The following is a 22,713-nucleotide window of genomic DNA, read 5'->3' as shown; positions in this document are numbered from 1 at the left end:
CCGATACTTTTCTATTTCTCCTTAATCAGAGCCAGCAGCAACGTCTAAAAGTCTCCGCTCGTGTCGCCCTTGATGAAGCTTGCCAGAGATTTTCCATACAGTCGCTGGAACTCCGACTTAATCTGTACCATGTCGATCTGGAATAAAAAGTGCTTTGTTCGGGAATACCACAAGATGAGTAAATATTTGGCCTACTTTGCACAATATATCCTTATGTTTGCAGACAATTGCTTTGTTAAATGACTAAAAACACATCGGCATAATTAAAACGTTTTATAACTCCTAATGCCCATATAAATGTCGTTCTTAAATGCTGGAAATATGCAATCATCACATATGGTAAATACAAGTTCTTGACTTACATTTACATTAAAGTACATGTGTAAACTGTATTTAAGCCAGTCAATCATGAATACTATTTTTTCAATAGTTTCGACAGGTATTGACTTGTATTGTAGATTTTTTTTAAATTGTTAATAAGAAACAAATGGATTCAGGAAAATGATGTCGAAGAAAAGCTTCTCATAAGATTTTCAACAAAATTGATCAGCTTATATTCGAAACTAACTCCTTATGTATTACGTGTTTTGTAAGCCTGTTTGGTGGCCTTTGGTTTGACCTTGAACTCAGAATTTCTATCAATGTCCCCTCATCCGTGCCGGCGCCCTTCAAATTCAAACTTTGTAAATTAAAGAAAAGAATGATTACACAATTCGGACATCGCAAAGGAAAGGTCAGTGTGGAGATGAGGCCAAAATGAGTTATCTTTGCATCACACATTGGTCTAAAATTAATTATCAATTACTTATATTTAACAACTTAACAATTAAACCACAATTAAAGATATAATATATATATATATATATATATATATATATATATATATATATATATATATATATATATATATATATATATATATATATACATATTCTAAAACGATTTGTCTGGATGCTGTGCGAATTCATCCATGTTCGGTTTTTAATTATCACTTTAATATGCAAAAAAAGATAGTGAGTTTGTGTAATCGTACTACCATCCATTGAAAAGATATACATATATATTGGTGATTGTATTATTGGAAAGGCGTAAAATGGATTGGACCATCAATTCTTATAAGATTTTAAATATTTATAATATATTGATAACTACGTTTCACTCTATGTTAACATGTAATGGACTGATAGTAATCTCTACATATTTAGCATGAAAAATTGCGCAGACAGGGAAATCACTAAGAAGGTTGTGTAATTCCGTTCTTAAGGTTTTATCATACTTTTATAGCAAATTTGATCTCCTTGGCGTCGTAATTTGCAGGGGTCTCCAGAAGGGCCAGAACCAGGTTCTCAAAATTGCCGCTTATCTCGGACTTCAACTCCGCTGGAAGGTTCTGGTAAGCGTGGTGGAAGGTGTGATACAGTTAGTGTTGTCTTTGCACATGAGTACATAAACTTAGTTCATCAAGCCCATTGCATTCGTTAGAAAAACGTTCGGCTTGACTCTCATCACAATACGGCAGAAATAGTAAAAGACGAACTCAATGTTTATTCTGTTGCACATATTAAGTTTATATGTGATATCAGATTAATTATTGAGGCGGAAGAAATTAGTGTTTAACAAAACATTTAATTAATAGACTTTTCGGTTGCATATTTATCACTTAAAATGTATGTTCTCATTTAAAAATTGCGGGTCGTATATATGTATAAGCGAAAACAACATAGATGCATGGGTATCATTGTGTTTAAGTTTGATTCCATATAATATCAAACATATACCTTGTCATACAGCTTTTCGTATGCGAGCGCGATTTCCTGACGCTGCTGATTGGTATGGGACGCCATGACGTCAATGATTGTCTTCTCATCTGTGTCTTAAAAAAATAAGAACGCCTTGTCAGTTATGGCGGCTTTAACCAAATATCAACATCTGTCATTGTTTGATCTTATTGTACACTAATTCTGGTCTCAAAGTCGGAAAAAGAATCATAGCGATTAACCACGGCATCCTGACAGTAATAAATTATAACACTAGTTTGACTTAATTGCCAGTATTGGTTTTGTCATCCTAAATTCCTGCTTAGTCACTAAGATATTCTAAATTCGCTGCACTAAATGTATATTCGTCTTTAATATCACAATCGGGTATCCAACAAGTTCATACCCACCTAAAATAATTAGGTAACCATTTTGGTAACCATTCAAATAAGTTTATGTGTACAAGCTGACTGAATGTTATATATCATCTGCAAGTTTAAAATACATTTATACGAAAGCGAGGTCTACCAATGACATCATACCTAAGCCCTTCATAGCCTTGTGAAGCTTCTGGGCCGAAATCTCCGCTGTAAAGGGACTGTTGGGCACCACCGTGCCCTGTATCAACTTCACCTGGTTTTTAAAAGACAATACACGTGTATTACTAACGTAGCATGTGTCTGTCCCAAAATGTGTCTTGAATCTGTTTCGTTCAGATTGTATAGACGCATTCACCGTTTTAAAACTGTCAAACCTTGACTTTTAGAAACGCCATTGATCGTTCAATCAATGGTAAATCGAACATTAAATCAAGGTTTTGTTATAAAACTTCAAGGCTCAGAGGTATCATATTTGCTCTATGACACAATATAGTTGTACTCCACAAAGAAAAATATTGGGGTAAAATTATGACGCGCCAGGTGAAAGGATGCGAAATCCATTAAGGCCTCGTGTGCGGGTAATCAGGGCTATAGTTTTTCGTTTAAACATCACTATCATGTGTTTAAGAAATAATCGACGGGTAAGCGTTGGTTATTGCGGTAATAACCAACGGTATGGAGTTCCGATGCGTAGGAATTAAACCACGAAGGCGTAGCCCGAGTGGTTTGATAACAAGCATCGGAACGACATACCGTTGGTTATTACCGCAATAACTTACGCTTACCCGTCGATTATTTCGATTCTACGACAATTCCACCGCGAAAAAGTGTTTTACTGTACGGCACTATTTTTTGTCGAGTAGCAACTTGTAAACAGCTTAAATGTGCCTTTTCTTCTTGTTAAAACTTATTTTATATAAAGAAAAATTGAAATAACTTTGCTTCCAGTGCGTAAGTTCTGTTATACACTTTAAGTACTTTAAGAAGTAAAGAAACAAGATTTTGTAAGTTTATTCGGTATAATGTATTCACGCGCTGTGCGAGGGAAACAACCGTTGGTATATCGGGGTAATAACCCACGGTAAGCTCCCTTCTCATTCTAATGTGCATGCGTGTGGGACTGTGGTAGAATATTATTCAAACGTGATGTGAACGTTGCCCATCAACGATCTCTGGACATGATATAAATGAAGCCAATACAATTAAACGAGCCTCGCTCTGTGAAAATGGGGTTTAAAACATGTGAGTAACGTGTTCTCTCAGATGAGCCTGTGCAGTCCGCACATGCTAATCAGGGACGACACTTTCCGGCTTTATTGTATTTTTTCCTTTAAATGAAGACTCTTCTTGACGAACATTAAGTTAAGGCGGAATGTGTCGTCCATGATATGACCGTGAGGACTGCACATGCTAATCTAGGACGACAAGTTGTGAACATTATTTCAAACCTACACGAATTCCTTTACACAGCATATGTAAATTAAATTTAATTGTTCGTTTACTTGGCGATCCCAATTCGTAGACAACTAAATAGTATAGCGCTTACAAGAAAGAAAATGCTTCAACGGGTAAATAATGGTCGCGAAAAACAAAATAGGATTGATAAGGATTTCGTGCAAATATAAAAAATAAGAGATTTTTAAAAAGCCTCTCACTGACGGCGAGAGTTTAACAGTAAGCATGCAGTCTAGACAGCCTCTCACTGACGACGAGAGTTTAGCAGTAAGCATGCAGTCCAGACAGCCTCTCACTGACGACGAGAGTTTAACAGTAAGCATGCAGTCTAGATAGCCTCTCACTGACGGCGAGAGTTTAACAGTAAGCATGCAGTCTAGACCTTTTTTGAATATGGCAGGTAAAATCATACGCAAATGAAGATACAAAAACTCATTCATTTTGTTAACCAGCAACGTTAATTTGTTCACAAGAAGCTTTTTCGTCGAAGCTGTTGGCGATGTCAATGTTGCCTTTGATAAAACAAAATGGAAATATAAGTTTTATTCAATAAATCATGCAGAAAGAAGAAATGCAGATACAGATTGGCAAGACATTTAACAATTTCCCCAAATGAAAATTGTTTTAAAAGGAGTTTTTAGATCTACCAAGCAACTTGGATTCAACAAACTGTAAATTTGGTTGATGAAACATTTTACCTTTTGCTAGACTATTTCCCCGTCATTTACAGGATATAACAGTTCAACATTGTAGTGTTATCCAATTTTCATTGAGACCACTAATACTGTGTATAACTATATATATATATACCTTATGTGTAAATATTTGATTGCAGCTTCCTGTTTTAAGTTTCATTTAAAAAAATCACTTTCTTTACGCAACTTACCTTTTTATATAAACGAGGCTGAATGCACATGGCAGTTTTGATCATGATAACAAGTTTGTATACAAGTTTACAAGTTTATTCGGTCTTTGATTCAAGGCCACCGGCACATAACAAAATGCATATATATAGACTTGAATATAAGCATTTATTTACAAACATTTATAATTGTTATCTGACAGAGTATGAACAAATTAATTTTTTATATATATATATAACTAAACAATGGTTGGAAAGAATTTTTTATCGATAGACCGTTGCAACTACGCATTCAATAGCATCTGTAATATGTAGGATTGTTCGCTCAATTCTTATTGTGAAATTAAAAATTAAAGTGCTTAATAAAAAAACTACTATCTCATGCATTCTTTATTTTTGTCTATTTATCTGTATATTTCGCTTCGAGTGTTCCAACGAGTTATCCATATACATTATATAGATCTACGATACAAATTAAGAAATACTACACACACTGTTTAAAGAAACAAGAAACAAATTGCAATGGAACATCATACAAGTAAATGTGTTTATAAAATTTGGCAGTTGTACTCAAACTATTTGCAAACTATTCGCAATCTGGTCTGCAATAAATAATACTAAAAGTCCTCGTTAAATGCAAACAAAGAAGTAAAAGTATAAGATTGACGTGATCACGTACAGTTATATAGAGTTACATATAGTGCAGCATACGCATGCGTGTCAGTGTGAATATTCTGAGTGTTGAATAGAGATATCATACCTTTAAGTAATTAGTATGTATGTTTAGCGAACGTTCAATTTTAGTTAACCACAACTCCAAACGTAGGTCAATGTCACGGTAAAAATGAGGACAAGTGATGGGCGTGTGTTGATAGTGTTCAAATACCGGGGTATATCATCCTAGACAGTATAAAAGCTTTGTAGGAAGCATTATTGTTCCTATACGAAAAGTGTCATCTAAGGTTTTATCTCGAACGAACGAACGAACGAACGAACGAACGGACGAATCAATAGGTACATGTCTCCCGCATCAGCACATGCCTGGGGCATAATAATTTATTTCACCGACCTGTTTGAAAGAAGCCATTGTATGTTCCTTGTAACATAAACATACAAACTATATTCAAATGTATAATTTTTCACCCAATACAATCGGATGATTTTAAGCTCCCACTCAACCGGTGTCTTTTTAAAGCGTCGATATCTATTTACACGTCATTAGTGGACACTTATGATTACAAGATAGCGGGCAACCCGTGTCCGGTTGACAATAACTATATTGTGGCCGTGCTTTTCGCTTTTAAAGTTGTCTGTCAGGTACGCAAATGGTTGGTAAAAGCGCTTCTCCTCTAGACGACACTGGTGCAATCGCCGTTCCTGACACATGTGAGTAAGGTTGGTGGTCACCATACCGGACTGGTGAGGTTTACTACGGCTTCACCCCACAACACAATACCACACACAACTTATTAATATCTTTCAATAAACAAAAGCTAGACATTGCAGCTTTAATTCAAATTCGTCCAACTTTCGTGAGTAAAACATTTAATCAGGTAGAAGTGCTGTAACACGTGCCGGGTCCATATGTGTCGTGTTCTGGGAAAACTGGGCATAATGCTTGTGCGTAAATTGTCATCCCAGATTAGCATGTGCAGTCCGCACAGGCTAATCAGGGACGACGATTTCCGCTTTTATGACATTTTTCGTTTAAATGAAGTCTCTTCTTAGCAAAAATCCAATTTAGGCGGAAATTGTCGTCCCTGATTAGCCTGTGCGGACTGCACAGACTAATCTGGGATGACAATTTACGCACATGCATTATGCCCAGTTTTCTCAGAACACGACTCACATAATGAATCCTCAGTCGCGCAAGGATCTCAAAATTTCGAATCACACACACACACATTATTAGTGTCACTTAGCACAGGCAAATACAGGCAATAATGTGTCCAAACGTGGAAGCCCTTAAAGCCACACACCTTATGTGGCATAGTAACTTTTAAGTATCAATAAGAAACATATTTTATCTATGCCAATTAGAATATATCTGGTGGTTACAAGGTAGAAATCCGTCCATTTTGCGCGTTAAAACTTAAAAATAATCGCTTTTGTCGAAATGGACGTATACGTCTAGAAATCCTACTTTCGGTTTTAAAAGCGGTACCGTTTGAAAAATAATAAATAACTTGCTAACCAGGCTTAAGAAATAATTTTATTTATGCCAATAATAAATATATCTGGTGGTTACAAGGTAAAAATCCGTCCTTTTGCGCGTTAAAACTTAAAAATAATCGCGTTTGTCGAAATGGACGTATACGTCTAGAAATCCTACTTTCGGTTTAAAAAGCTGTACCGTTTGAAGAATAATAAATTACTTGCTAACTAGGCTATAGATTTAATGACAATTTTGCACACTTTCAAATTACATCTATATGTATTGATTAAGAGGTATTTCATTTCAAGGTGTGTGGCTTTAAACTCCCAACAGAGTTGTCGTTCCATGCTAGCACATTAATTTCTGCAGCAGGCTTCATGACAAGAATCTCTTCAAAACGAAACCAATGATTTCCAAGTATATTAAATTTGATTTTAAGGACTTAAAGCGTAGAAATTAAGAAATATACATTTTAAATTAACCATATTTCGGCCGACGCCTGGTACTTTTGATGTATATTTTAGGAGCTTTTGTTCTGTCCACTTACTCAGTCGGATTCATTCCGCTCAATCTGTTAATGCAAAGTAATGTGTAGATTGATTGAGTTAGTGCATTTCTTTTACGGTTAAGGCTGTGTTGCATGAATTTATTGAACAATGAAGGGAACCTTTATTAAATTTTGCTAGATGTATACGGAAATAGCATTGTGCTCTTTTTACTGCTTAACCCAGTTATGCCTAGCGTCGAGAAAAAAAGGCCTTGGCAAACAGCGTAGACCCAGATGAGACGCCGCATGATGCGGCGTCTCATCAGGGTCTGCGCTGTTTGCTTAAAGGAATTTCTGTAAGAATTATTCAAAATATAGAAACAAATATACTAGACATCCCTAATTTTGGAAATAAACTGATCCAATTTAGAAGGATGGGAGATTCCACAAGGCATAAATGGGTTAAAGTTCCTGGTAAGAAATAGATTGTTATTAAATCTGTTGTTATGGTAATAGTAATTCAGTCAGAGTCTTCTTTAGACCTGTTTACTGTTATTGTTTACAAATGTCATTTTTCGCGCATGCGCACTGCACTGACTTGCTGGCAAAAACACTAGTATCAGTAATGTTATATGTATGCATACATACATGCGTTAAGTCAATAAATTGAAACAACATTAAGAACCATCATTAAAACACATCAATTGTAATTTTAATGTTCAATCATACTTAGTACCAATTGTGAATATATTAGTACATGTGTTTTTTTAAGAAAAGTTAGTAATCAAAATCATGCTAAAGGTGTTCTCAAGAATAAACATCGACAATTTCACTGTTGTAAAGATTTAAAATAAAGCTATAAAGTAGCCGATCTATTTCTTGTACAAGAAATTCAAGAAATTAAATTAAAGAGAACAACAACACATATAACGAAACATGAATATCTCGATGCCAATAATGTACTTTCAATTATCAATGTACTGGCTGTGCTAGTGTTAGTTATTTTTCATGGAAGTTTGAACGTGTAATGGGTGCAATATATCAACCATAAAGCAAAGCTTATAACAAGCAAAGTACATAGCAGTATTTTAATGGGATATTAATTTTCTTTTACAATGAATGATAAAAATTATGAATTTTAACGTAAAACTGAAGTTATGTCAAATATGGACACTAGTACTTAGGTGATTAAACACATATGTGTCGTGTTCTGTGAAAACTGGGCATAATGCTTGTGCGTAAAGTGTCGTCCCAGATTAGCCTGTGCAGTCCGAACAATCAGGGCCGACACATTCCGCCTAAATTGGATTTTCGCTAAGAAGAGACATCATTTTAACGAAAAAATTCCATAAAAGAGGAAATTGTCGTCCCTGATTAGCCTGTGCAGACTGCACAGGCTAATCTGGGATGACAATTTACGCACAAGCATTTTGCCCAGTTTTTTTCAGAACGCGACACATATATTCGGTTCGGGTCTACAAACCGACCTACTCAACGTGTTGTCCAGATAACAGGTTCTTGAGTTTTTTGATATCGTGTTTGTGTTTCGTTGCAGGTATCCTTTTCAACAGACTGTGAAGAGCATGTTGTTGATATTTAGCGAGTTTGACCATATTCAAATTAACAATTGCATAAAATAATGAACCGTTTATAAATGCACCATTCTCTTCTTTGTAACCCTGCTAAACGAAAGAAAACTGTTTGTCAAGTTTGTCATTATTAAGTGTTTTATAAGATCTAAAACAGTTGGGACGGTTTCGTTTTCCATTTATGCCTAGCGTCTATAAAAAAAGGCCTTGGCAAACAGCGTAGACCCAGATGAGACGCCGCATAATGTTTTCTGTAAGAAATATTCTAAATATAGAAATAAATATACTACACATCCCTAATTTTGGAATTAAATTGATCCAATTTAGAAGGATCGGAGAGTCCAATAGGCATAAATGGGTTAATACAGATATTTGGCTTTGATTTATCAGTTCTAACACAGGCATGTCGATATCCTACTGTACACGGATCTGTGTTTTGCCAGAGTGATGTTACTTCCTACTATACTGGTTTATAAACACTTAACATTCGAGTTTCAAGTATGTTTAAGTACAGAAAGGGCATACCAGGTCTTAAGTTGTTTTTGTTTTTGACATCCTTAACACATGTCAAGATATTATGTGTCGCGTTCTGAGAAAACTGGGCATAATGCTTGTGCGTAAATTGTCATCCCAGATTAGTCTGTGCGGTCCGCACAGGCTAATCAGGGACGACAATTTCCGCTTTTATGGACTTTTTTGTTTGAATGATGTCTCTTCTTAGCGAAAATCCAGTTTAGGAGGGAAGTGTCGTCCCTGATTAGCCTGTGCGGACACTTTACGCACATGCATTATGCCCAGTTTTCTCAGAACACGACACATATAAAAAATATACAAGATACTCATACGTCGATGATTGTATTCTTATAAATAACAAGGGACAAAATTGTCACAAAACCAGGTTTTCATTGTGAAAAAAAATCTGATAAAGGGAGACAACTCAAACTGAACTTTTGAAATGAACAAACAAAATTAACCCCCTTTGTAAGTTTGTTTTAAAATAAATCTATTTTTAGTCGTGGCGACCTTGACATTGGAGATATTGACGTGATTCTTTCGTGCGACACACCGTCCCATGATGGTGAACAAATGTGCCAAATGATTTTAAAATCTCACAATGAATGACATAGTTATAGCCCAGACAAGCTCATTTATGGCTATTTTTTACCTTTGAACTCAAAGTGTGACCTTGACCTTGGAGATATTGACGTAATTTTTTCGCGCGACACACCGTCTAATGATGGTTAACAAATGTGACAAATGATTTTAAAATCTCACAATGAACGACAAAGTTATGGCCCGGACAAGCTTGTTCCGCCCGCCCGCCAGCCCACCAGCCAGCCCGCCAGCCAGCCCGCCAGCCCGCCAGCCCGCCAGCCCGCCAGCCCGCCAGCCCGCCAGCCCGCCCGCATTCGCCAATCTAATAACCAGTTTTTTCCTTCGGAAAACCTGGTTAAAAACAGAGCCAAACCATATTGATTGATGAGTCCATTTTAACAGGATTTACATCTTGACCTAGGAGGTTATTTTTCACCACTTACATCTGCCATTTAGTGCGTTTAAAAATGTTATCATGTCCACTTGTTTGTACTTTATATACTTTTCGTTAAAGCTACAACAACCTTCATATCACTTGGGGCATTAAAGATATACTGACTGATAGTGCTTTTCGGAAGCCAACGCCTAGACCAATTGTGTCGTGTTCTGAGAAAACTGGGCATAATGCATGTGCGTATAGTGTCGTCCCAGTAAGCACAGGCTAATCCGGGAAGACACTTTCCGCCTAAACTGGATTTTCGCTAAGAACAGACATCATGTAAACGAAAAATTTCATAAAAACGGAATTTGTCGTCCCTGATAAGCCTGTGCGGACTGCACAGGCTAATCTGGGATGACAATTTACGCACAAGTATAACGCCCAGTTTTCTCAGAACACCACACAATTGTGTATGTGTTTGTATTTCGGAGTTTATGAGGTCCTTCCGCTGCCCTAGGCCGCATTATTTGAGAATAGTGTCCCAGCACTCTAATCTTATTAACCGATTTATGCCTAGTGGACTCTCTCATCCTTCTAAGTTGGATCAATTTATTTCCAAAATTAGGGATATCTAGTTTTTTTTCTATATTTAGAATATTTCTTTCAGAAATCCCTTGAAGCAAATCAGCGCAGACCCTGATGAGACGCCGCATCATGCTGGCTGTTTGCCAATGCCTTTTTTCTAGACACTAGGCATAAATGGGTTAATACCACTTATAGCTGCAATTTCCAGCTATTTGCTTTTTACAGAAAGCTATTTGTAATAATGGTTTGGTCTTGTGATAACCCGGAGAAAACCATCCTGTCTGGTATTGTGACCACCAACCAAACTCACATGCTTCCGGAAATACAGACAAATTGATTGTTATTGTTTACATACGGGATATTCCGCACATGCGCACTGACTGTTTGACACACGCGCTGGTTACAAATACGTTATCCATATGAATACAGGCATGTGTTTAGTCAATAAATCGACAAGAAACTCCGAAGTAAACATTAAAACAACTTATAATAATTCAAAGATATCACATTTAATACCAATATTGTATATTACTGAATTTAATTTGATCATTATAAAAAAGTAAGTCATAAACATCACAGTAAAGGTGGTCTAAAGACTTAACACCGTAAATTGCACAAAAACAGGCTATTATTTGTTATAAGTAATATAATAAATTTATTGACACAAATAATGATACATATAATTTTATAAGTTTAATTACCATTCTTATGTGTGTTTTAGTGTATGTTATTTTTCATGAACGATCGAAAGTTTAAGAGGTGAATTGAATCAACCATAAAACAAAGCTCTATAAAAAAAAGCGAAGGACGGGTACATTAAAATATTAAAATGCTATGTTTATTTTCTTTTACATTGAGTTAAGTTTTTTATTTGCGTCAATTGAAAATATTAATGAATTAAAATTTAAAACTGAAGACAATCAGGCACATTGTGAAAACTGAACTTTCAATGTATGTATATTGAAAGCTCTTGTCTACTAGTGATTATGAGTGATAAAATATCTGCAATTTCATATCCTGAATATGTATATATGTTTTTACTTTTTTCGCAAATAGCATGTAACCCCGTTGTGGACAAAGGTAACAGTTTGTTAAAATTATTATTATTACTTATACCGGATTTATATAGCGCCCTTTTCATGCAAGAGTGCACGTTCAAATGCGCTTTACATAAGAACATTTGACGTATCGCAGATACGAATACATTTTGCAACACTGTTTCATAAGAAATCGATCAAAACTACTAAATTATACTATAAAACTACTCTATTATACTTATACTATAAGTACTACGTAAAAACATACACAGTAACCCTAGATTAGAAAGATCAATTAAGACAATTAATGAAACAATAAAATCTACAACTGAAAACTATAAGTACTGCGTAAAAAAAATATAAAAATAAATAAATAAATTATACCATTACCACGAGTCCACGAACACCCACAGGAATAATTATGCTTTCTTTAAAAGGGTACATTCAAGTTCATGCTGATTGATTGAGATAAGGGTAACGTCAGGATACCGTTACCACGAGTCCACAACCCCCCCCCCCCCCCAAAGGAATAATTATGCTTCCTTTAAAAGGATACATTCAAGTTCATGCTGGTTGAGACATGGGTAACGTCAGGATACCATTACCACGAGTCCACACACCCCCAAAGGAATAATTATGCTTCCTTTAAAAGGGTTAATTCAAGTTCATGATGATTGAGATTTTATATAATGAATTGAATAAACCACTGCTTATGTTGCATACGATTGGAGGAAGAGGTGAGTTTTCAGTGCCTTTTTGAAGGAATTCAGGGCTAAAGAACCCCGGACGTTTGATCGAAGTGAGTTCCAGAGTTTGGGAACAGCGTTCATGAAACTTCGCTCCCCGTATGTTACGGATTTAATCTTCGTTGGAATCACTTATAAAGTCGCTTCGTTCTTTGATCTTAAGTTTCGCCTTGGTTCGTAAGTAGTTTTTAAGATATACAGGCGATTGTCCATTTAAGGCTTTGAACGCATTGGTAAGTATTTTGAAGTGGATTCTTTTTTCTACTGGGAGCCAGTGTAATTCTTTTAGAATCGGAGTTATATGACTATAGCGGGACGTTCTTGTGATAACACGCGCCGCAGTGTTTTGAACATTTTGTAGTTTCTTGATAGCTGATGTTTGTGTTCCATACAGCAGTGCGTTGCAATAGTCTAACCGAGATGTGACAAGTGAATTGACCAAGGATTTTGTGGCATTTGGTGTAAGATATTGCCTGATGTGACCTAATTGCCTAATCTGACAGAAACATGATCTACTTATAGCATTAATATGGTGTTCCATGTTCATTCTTGAATTAAACCAAGCACCGAGATTTCGAACGTATTGTGATGGTTTAATTGTCGAGTCCCCTACTTTAACAGTTAACCCTTCTACGAACTTGTTTTGACTTGAAAATACTATGACCTCGGTTTTGTCGGTGTTAAGTTTGAGCATATATGTATTCATCCACGAGATGATATCTTGGAGGCACTTTTCAACACGATTTAGTGTTTCGTTTTGGGCTGCTTTATCGGTGGGTTCAAAGGAAAGGTAGAGCTGCGAGTCATCGGCGTAGAAGTGATGCCCGAGTCCATGTTTTTTGCAAAGTTCCCCGACAGGTTTAGTATACATCGTATAAAATTTTGGGCCTAACACAGATCCCTGGGGTACACTGAAGGTCAGCAGCACTGGTTCTGATACCTTGCCGTCAATGCTCACCGTTTGGAAGCGGTCAGATAGGTAGGAAGCTACCCACTGTAGTGGTTTTTCAGAAAATCCAAACTGTTGTTCGAGGCGGTTTAAAAGGGCTATGTGGTCGATGGTGTCAAAAGCGGCAGAGAGATCCAGCATAACAAAAACAGTGACCTTTTTCTTATCTAATGATTGAAGGATATCATTTTGAACCTTTAACAAAGCTGATTCTGTTGAGTGAAACTTCCTGTTTGCAGACTGGTTTTCTTCATTTAAATTGTTTTCTGTTAAATGTTAATCTATTCTTTTGCTGACAACCTTCTCCAATAATTTTGAAACATATGGCAGATTCGAAACCGGGCGATAGTTTTGTAGTGTTTCTTAAAACATGTTTTCAATGCGAATACAAACTGACAATAATATTTATGTCCCACGTGATGTGTCGAAGAAATTAATCCGAAACTAGGCAGCAAATATACAAAATTATACTAAATATTTTATAATTATAGTCTAAGAGCTTACACGCACAACACAGTCAGACGTTTGACGTTGTCATAATATTTTATTTCGTGCTGTTTTAATTTATCTGAATGGCTTATATTTCCTTGGAACATTTGCGTCCTGTATCCGATGTGGGGAATCACGTGGTCAAAATTGAGAAAAAATGGCCGCCAATGCCTCGCTTCGATCGACAAATCGAGTTTTCAAAGCCTGTTTCACATGTTCAACAAATATACACATAACAATTTCTGTAGTAAAAAATGACATATTCTATTTTTAGACTTTTTCTAAACAATAAAAAAATATAAATTTCACTTATGAACAAAGATGTTATTTAAAAAAACTACTGTAATGAGAAAAATGTAGCACTCAGTTTGTAGGTACTAGGCCACTCACTTATTAGTTTTAGATTTATAGACGTATCTATTAACGAACAATCTCAAGAAAAAAATGCTGAATAAAACATTGTTAGATCAAATTTTCGGTGTAAATTAGCTGATTTTATAATTAAGTGAAATAATTTTATAATCGTTTTGTGTAGACTTATTGGTCGTCTTTAAGATATCAGAACAATATGTTAAAATATTTAGTTAATTTTACTGTAAACATTGTTTGTGTAATATTATCTTGTATACTCATGACTGAGTTTTGTGTCTCGGAATTCAGTATCATGGGGAAAATAATCTTTTAAATGCACAGATAGCTCTTGAACTGCAATTTACACTTCTTGCTTGGCTTACAATCAATCATTTTTTGGCAGAAATGAGCAATAAATTAAATTATATGTTCGATTAATTTAAAAAAGTTGTCATTCTACTAATATTTATATAAATATAATATTTATTGATTTATGTATATTTATTGATAAGTTTATTTTAATTGCATCCATAAATAATTACTTAATTTACTTCTTGATAAACAAAGTTAACTTAAACATAAAACAAATTATAATTACCATTTTATTACCAGTAAAGTGTCGCTATTAAGAAACAATGTAATTTAAACTAGAGTTTTTAGATACTGATTGTCAAAGTATTGCTGCAAAACCATGTCTTATACATTGAAAACAACAAAATCTTTTATGAACACATGACCTCTTTTTTGAAGAAAATGACACGTGGCAATTACGTTAGAAAAGTGTAATCAAATCCATTTGGGTTGTAACCAAGGGAGCACTTTGCTTAATAAATGAATAAGGTTAGTAGTAGAGCATTATATATATACAACTTCAAGTAAATAACTCTTTATTTGAGACAGCAAATATATCATTTTGAACTGGATGAGAAATAAGTGTATTAATTGTACGTGTGTTTGTGCCAGGATTTATTAGATATTAATAGATAGATCTTGTGTGTGTTTATACAGAGGTTTAACTACATAGAAAATTCAATATATATTTGTGGGATGGGGGTAACATCAGCGATCAATTTTGATCAAGATCAAACTAGTGCGATATTTTTATAGTAATATTTGTTCTATATCAATTAATGGAAAGTTAGTTTAACGCCTTTAAATACTCTTAGGGAACACATGTCACTGATGCTTAGTGTGAAGGTATAAATGTGTATGAAGCCTTGTGTGTGACCGCGGTTAGTTCTGTCAACAAGCTGTCGCTGGTAACCACAATTGATAAAAAAATAGTCGGAAACAAGTCATTATCCATTAGTTATCTATATCAGAACATAACAAAAATATTAACACAATTTGTTATCACATTGTTTTTATGTTTTTTAATTGTTACAATCGGTGTTGGACGTGTCAAGTATTGTTGCATTACATACAAATAGTAATACTGTATGTTGTTCTTTTGTTATTCAGATAGCTGTAATTGGGTGTTGTAATATTTAGACAATTTGTCGATAGTAACGTTTCTTTTGTGGATTTACCTAAAAATTACCTTGCATCAGCTGGCCCCAGATGTTACTCGATAAATATCATACAATAAACAGCACACTTGTTTATTATGTGATCATCGTAATATAATATATAGAGAGATATTACGGGTGGAGGAAAAACGCTTCGTTCAGCCTGGTGGAATTGGAAGGAGTCTTATGGCATGATGATATTTGCGAATACAATACATTACACAAGCTGGCGTTGTTGTTCTTTTTACATTTAATGCGATATCTAAATAATAACATATGTTGCATAATAGCTTTATACTGTAACTGATACAAATCAAAAATGTTCTATACCGATCAGATCCCTCACTCTTCGAATATGATACAATTTGTGACATTTTCGAATATGATACCATCTGTGACACTACACAATGGGACATGATACCTTTTTATTCCGTTGTTAACAAAATTAGTGAAAAAGCATGTGTGTATCAGTAACAATTCCTTAATGGACATGTGGTTATCATAACATGCATCACATCTGCATAAATAATATATAATTGCCGTATTGCATTTCCAAATGGAATTAATGGGCAACCACAAGCCTGATCAAATTCACAAAGCATGCATAACTAACGCCCATTGTTCCCTTTGTTCACACTCGGTTTTGTTCTTGCACATGTTTCCAGAGTTTAATAGCAACATTACTGTAAATAATTGGTATATCCTATTTTAAGTTTTTTTATCATTTACGGTTTAGACGATACATTGTTTGTTTTTTTTATTCATTTTGGGGTATTTAAATAAAGCAGGCACAGTCATGCAAAGTCGGAGTGTTTCAGAAGCGAACATAGCTGCTCAACATGTGAATAAAAAAGGTAACTCATTTACAATTTCACTATAGCTTCGCTTTGCTGCTTAGCATTCTTTTAAGCGTTGAAACTAAACAGGAATCGAAGGGTTAACACGATAGAAAACTTAGGCGAGAAACGATTATGTTGTTTGCTTAATAACATCGCAAAATACGATAAATATTTCGGAAATATTATTTGATTCGTTGATTTGTTTAAAATTCATAAATTATTTCTAACTTGAATACGAATTATCAATTACAAAATGGTTTCTTTCTACTAGCGAAGTTTGATTACATATTTGAATATATCAAAATACTAGAGCTTTCAACGTTGTATACCTATAAATGTTTGAGTCAGCACCAAGAAAGGTTGGTGAAAAAAGTCACGTTCAAAACCAATAAATAATATATTTAACGGAATAGCTATACAGTATTAAGTAACGGAATTGCAGGAAAGTGGTAAAGGAAGACTTGCAACTTTGTTTAAGACATACGAAATAAGGTCTTATTGATTCTTCCATTCTTACAAGTTCAGATTACAATATTACGTTTACCCTAACCAATAATCTTGGTCCTGTTTACGGGTAAAATAGTTACGCCGATTGTCGTTTTCACATAATACATAACTCATTTAATAACATCTGTAATTCAATCATAACATATAAGTCCTGGTATTTTAGCTGTACATTTATGTTCTGTGTTTGTCTTATATGCATTGTGCAAATCAGTGCGTATCGCAAATCGCAAAATACAAAATCGCGAATTCATGTTTAAGTTTCTTTTAAGTCGAACATAAAAAGAAAGGTTGATAGAAAAACTGTTTTATTTTGATACAGAAATGTTATACCATGCAAGCATGCGTATCTATCTCGATATGTTATTGAATAGCAGAGCCTCCGTTTTGAGACATATGTTTACACCTTCAAGGTTAAGCAACACGAAAAGAAGAAAAACTATATAAATACAGTAGAGAAAAAGAAAGAACCCTTTTATGTAGCATTGCTCTTCTTCATGTCACGTTGACATATCTTCATGTCGAATGAACATTTATAAGTTTTTTAAAATCTAATTATGCAAGAAAATGATATGTCTGGGTTTTATTTATTTATTTTATTCATCGTGCTCAATAAACCATGTTTTATAAAACCTTAAACATTACCGTTACCATCGAATAAACCATTGTTTTATTGAAACAAAAAACAACAATAAAATATATATGGCTTGCAATATAAAGAAAATCGTCTTGTTTATAGTTTAAATTAGAAAATAAAAACAACGATATATAATAGCATGGCACCTGGTTCGTATAGAGATAGTATGACTGGTACAAACCGAAAATGTCGGCCTTGATTTCTTGGTTACAGTTACGCTTGTTGAAGAAAAAAAAACAACAAGACCGTGATAAAGCAAATGTGTATAACACGTTTTATAAAGAAGCCTATGTGCTAAGGGCTATCTGTCTGTACTAAACAGAAGGAGACCACAATTGAAGTGTATTATGTTTAACGATCTTGTTGTTCATTTTGCTCTGTTGCAGAAAAATAAATTGCCAAAGGCAGTGGTAAAACGTATATCAATAAGATGTTGAAACGAATATGATCAATGCAATGCCTCTTGTTTTAATAAGTGCTTAAATCATTGTGTTATGAGCCCATGCAATAGTTATACGTTCACAATAACTTAATACTATGCTTAAAATAAAACAAGCTTAAAGCAAAGGTACATATACGTTTTATCGTATTCCATTTAAACAATGTCTTGAAATCTAGTTGGCTGGACAAGGCGTGCTGTGTGATGAACCATGTATCTAATATATGGGCGTTAAAATATAATTATTCAGTATAATTTTTCTGTTTCAATACAAGTGAAAACAATTGGAATGCAACAATTCTAACGCCGTAAACGTTTTATTTTGAGGCTGGTCAGATTAAATTGCTTATCAACTTTTTACTCTAATTCGTTAATCCTCAGTGTTTCAATTTGCCTCTATACTTTCGTTAGTAAAACAAGTACGAGATCATCGCCGTTTGTAAATGCTTCAATAAAACGATAGTGTTTTACCTGACACATACCGCGCAGCTTTCTTTATAGACGCGCACAGTCCTTAGTTACGTAGAATAAGTTGTTTTTTCCCGGGAACTAAAAAGGCTGAACAGATGGAATACCTTGCAGTCTAGGCGAAAATTCAGACGCTGTCATTTTATCAAATTTAACTAGGAGTTATTCTTAACGAGGGCATTCAGAAAAACAGGTATGAACTTTCGAAAGATTAAATTGATTATCAGATAATTTATACTTATCTATCATAAAAATAATCAGTATTATTACTATTAATTATAATTGTTACATACCTTCGTTTATGAAAGAAGTCAAGCATGCGAATGTTGTATTCGTTTCTTTTCATTCGTTCGATAAGATCGATAGTCAGAGTGTTCGATTCTCTACAGTATAATAACACTTACAAATTAAGGCATGCAATATATAAGCACACAAATAACGTATCATGCATTAGTATTTGTATATTAAACCATTCTTATCGTCAATGTTGTCATATGTCAGTCTCCATTGGCTGTAAGCAGTAGAGCTATTTTTGTTATGTGGATAAAAAGTATTTACATCTTTCTTACACCTTATTTTTTTAAACATTTCTGTAAATTGATGGACCATATGTCTTTGTAAACTAATGATTTTAAAACCTACACCCTCATCGTTTTCATAGATTTCATGAATCCGACACAAGAACTCTAAAATGGGTAATACTCGACTCGCGCGTCGCGTTTTCATGTTTTCATTTTCTGTCTGCATATGTACATTTTATTAAAATCTTTTGTGACGTGGGAACGTTTTCTGATTAATTCTGGGGTAAGTGTGAGGTTCGGATAGCCATCAATCCGCTTTCAAGTCCCAATTGAATTGAACGTATCGAGGCGGTGACCCCAGTTTTGATAATTTTATGTTTTTAACTATTAGAGATAATAGTTTGTGGAGTTTATTTGTTTACTGTATTTACTTTAATAATCTATTTGTACCATCATGACAATAGAGTAGTTTCTACTTTAGCGGTCCCTTAAATAGCGCATGCTAACAACGTTTTGCGCCTGCATCGACGTTGCTACTTATGACTTGTACATTTCTTGATGGGAGCCATCCCCCCCACGGCCCCGTTTGTTGTGGATTTATTTCAAAATATCAAAACAGTATGGGAAGGGAAGCGTTTGAGTGTTAATCCCTGGATGTTTTGGGGAGGCTTTCCGATAAATAACAGTTAAATTTACTTTGTGGTTTACAACAACAAGACTTCACTTTTGTCAGACATGAAACGTTGCATCTGATGAATCTCAATATTGTTACCGTTTTCGTTGAAGGCAGGTTAATGTTAAGATTATTCAAAATCTAGTCAATATTTTCAGAATATTTTACAAAAATTAATTAAACTTTACACGATACTCACGAATTGGGGGTTATTTTTTCGATTTTAGGCAGATTTTTCAAAATCGCTGCTGTCTTCATACTACGCGCACTTAGCCATTAGTTACGAAGAATATGTTATTTACGAGGACCGCTAAGTAAAGGTGTTCCGTACAGTTTTAAAATCATTATCATCATCATCATCATCATCATCATCATCATCATCATCATCATCATCATCATCATCATCGTCATCGTCATCGTCATCATCATCATCATCATCATCATCATCATCATCATCATCATCATCATCATCATCATCATCATCATCATCATCATCATCATCATTATCATCATCATTATCATCAGCATTATCATCATCATCATTATCATCATCATCATCATCATCATCATCATCATCATCATCATCATAAAAAGTGTCGTCGTAGACAGTTAAACAAACGTTTGAATTATTAAGTTCTTCCTAGCTATTTAAACATTCTCTTTTTTTTAATATAGGACTGCGAATATGTCAGAGACATTTGTAATTAAGCATTTGTCTAGCGGAAGGTTCATCCATCCAAGTGGCGGTTGGAGTAACCCTGGCGACGGAACTAACCTTGACCTGCATAGCGCCATACATGACAGAATGCACTGGCGATTTGTACCGGTGGTAGATCACTGGGGATACATTGAGCACGTGGCAAGTGGCAAGGTCGTACATCCGAGGGGAGGGAGTTTGACACCTGGGGACCACACAGACCTGGTAGTCGACAGTGCTCGGCATTGGGGAGCGCTGTTTGCTCTCGACTGTAACAACCATCACGTGATTCACAAGGGAGGAAAGTGAGTACGAGTAATGTGTATGTACACATATAACAAGCAAACTCCAGAGGCATACACAGGAGATAAATTCTTCTAAACCTCCAGTTTTTTATATTCAAGACCAGTTACTATTTGCATATAAAATACTAACAATACATAGTTTACAAATATTTATTATAAACAATTATTATAACTGGGACAATGCCTTGGTACGGTCAATGCAAATCATTTGGGATTATAACGCAAGCTGACAAGCCTGGGTTCATATTTAGCCGAGAATCAATCACAAAACAAACACGTGCAAATTAAAAAGACTAAAAAGAAAATTATCCGATGTAATTGCAATCAAATGACTCAATAATTAAGATACAAGAGAGCAACACAATTACAACATTTTGAGGAAGGATGAAATGAATAACATTTAAGTATTAGCTCAGTCCTTTATTGTTGACATAATATTAGAACCTAGCATCACACACTACAAATCCCCTACTGAGAACGAATAAAGCATATAATAGTTATTTATAATATTTTATGAGTTCGAACTAATACTCATTGACAATGGTACATTCGCAGGTTTGCACATCCAAAAGGTGGCAGACCAGACGCAGGAGACCATACAACTATTAACCTTCACTGGGAACAGCACGATGCCATGAAGTTTGGATTTTTCTCGCCTAGCAATCCGAATAAAGAGGTGCTTGTTTACGGCTTCCCGAAAATGTTCGGAAAGTGGAAAATCATCCATATGGTTCTTAACCCGTCGGCAGAGCATACGTTTACACTAGAGGTCAAAGTTGGCATGTCCAAGACTGAGAGCAAAACAAGCGGATTTGAGTACAGCTGGGAGAGCTCTGGTGGTGTCAACATCGAAATTCTCAGTTTGTCAGCTTCGCAGTCCATCAAATACATGATGGAACAAACTTCCTCCCAGACCTGGTCCAACGAAACGACCACAACATCTCAAATCAATGGTATATATATATATATATATATATATATATATATATATATATATATATATATATATATATATATATATATATATATATATATATATATATATATATATATATATATATATACATATATATATATATGTATATGTTATTAAAACTATTAAAAACCTAATCTGCTTATTATGTATACAAGATAGTTAATTGTTTTTTTTTTAAATTAATTAAATAGAATCCATTGCAGTTTCCATGTAATGTATATAATCAAATAATTTACATTTCAGTGAAACCTGGTCAAACAGTGGTCACTTGGCAGTGGGTGTTTGACGTGGAGCAAAACGAAAACAAGTCTGTGTTCCAGAGCAACCTTCTGGCCGACACTGGAAGTGAGACCGAGGTACCCAGAGACCTGCAGTACAAGGTCTAAACAGGACAGGATATGGAATCTCTCGTTAAACGCCTTTGTGCTGCGTAGATCTGTGTTCGTCTGCAAATGAACGAGTTAAATTCAAATAAAAATGAAACTGCATTCACGGTTATATATAACATTTTTTAAATACTTGTTTTTTGGAACTTTATAGTGACAAATTTCCTTTAAATAATTCTACCCCAATTGTGTACATGTAGTATAGGGACACACACGGACAAAATATTTATCATATTCCCAATATTGCACAGGTGTTATTTACATGAATGGGTTTGAGACCTGTTTTTGAAAAAAATATTAAAAATATTATGATGATATTTTGATTTTCGGACCTATATTCTAGCGTGTTATTCATGTACGTTTTATCTGTTTGGTGGTTGTTGTTGTTTTTTAAATTTATTAGATCGTCCATATACGCAAATACTCGATGTTATTTTGTAACTA

General features: G+C 34.7%; 2 protein-coding genes across 3 annotated transcripts; one reads left to right on the top strand and one right to left on the bottom strand.

Annotated features, from left to right (window-relative positions):
* LOC127872500 (annexin A13-like) lies at positions 1-13,617 on the bottom strand. The gene is made up of 6 exons (XM_052415827.1): positions 13,438-13,617; positions 2,300-2,390; positions 1,779-1,873; positions 1,277-1,390; positions 583-666; positions 1-137 (listed from the first exon to the last, which is right to left on the bottom strand). Exons 1-6 carry the CDS (start codon positions 13,615-13,617, stop codon positions 45-47), a joined length of 657 nt encoding a protein of 218 aa, XP_052271787.1. The 3' UTR covers positions 1-44.
* A 2,924-nt stretch (positions 13,618-16,541) lies between these two features.
* On the top strand, positions 16,542-22,361 carry LOC127871032 (galactose-binding lectin-like). Of its 2 annotated transcripts, none has more exons than XM_052413655.1 (4): positions 16,542-16,678; positions 20,581-20,907; positions 21,463-21,860; positions 22,145-22,361. In XM_052413655.1, exons 2-4 carry the CDS (start codon positions 20,591-20,593, stop codon positions 22,267-22,269), a joined length of 840 nt encoding a protein of 279 aa, XP_052269615.1. In that variant the 5' UTR covers positions 16,542-16,678; positions 20,581-20,590; the 3' UTR covers positions 22,270-22,361. The 2 variants fall into 2 exon arrangements, with proteins under 2 accessions (XP_052269615.1, XP_052269614.1); XM_052413654.1 differs by having other exon boundaries at positions 22,127-22,361.
* Positions 22,362-22,713: the final 352 nt, after the last annotated feature.

The sequence above is a fragment of the Dreissena polymorpha genome, chromosome 3, assembly GCF_020536995.1.
Source record: "Dreissena polymorpha isolate Duluth1 chromosome 3, UMN_Dpol_1.0, whole genome shotgun sequence".
Taxonomy (NCBI): domain Eukaryota; kingdom Metazoa; phylum Mollusca; class Bivalvia; order Myida; family Dreissenidae; genus Dreissena; species Dreissena polymorpha.
This window is presented reverse-complemented; position numbering and strand designations above follow the sequence as displayed.

Coding starts and splice junctions, on each gene's coding strand:
- LOC127872500 (XM_052415827.1), bottom strand. CDS start 13,617: ATGCTGGATCTCTCTGCCGCTTTTGACACCATCGACCACATAGCCCTT. Junction 2,391..13,437: donor CAGTGCTGCTGACCTTCAGT/GTACCCCAGGGA, acceptor TTTAAAAACCAG/GTGAAGTTGATACAGGGCAC. Junction 1,874..2,299: donor CAAGGCTATGAAGGGCTTAG/GTATGATGTCAT, acceptor TATTTTTTTAAG/ACACAGATGAGAAGACAATC.
- LOC127871032 (XM_052413654.1), top strand. CDS start 20,591: ATGTCAGAGACATTTGTAATTAAGCATTTGTCTAGCGGAAGGTTCATC. Junction 20,908..21,462: donor GTGATTCACAAGGGAGGAAA/GTGAGTACGAGT, acceptor GTACATTCGCAG/GTTTGCACATCCAAAAGGTG. Junction 21,861..22,126: donor CACAACATCTCAAATCAATG/GTATATATATAT, acceptor TTTACATTTCAG/TGAAACCTGGTCAAACAGTG.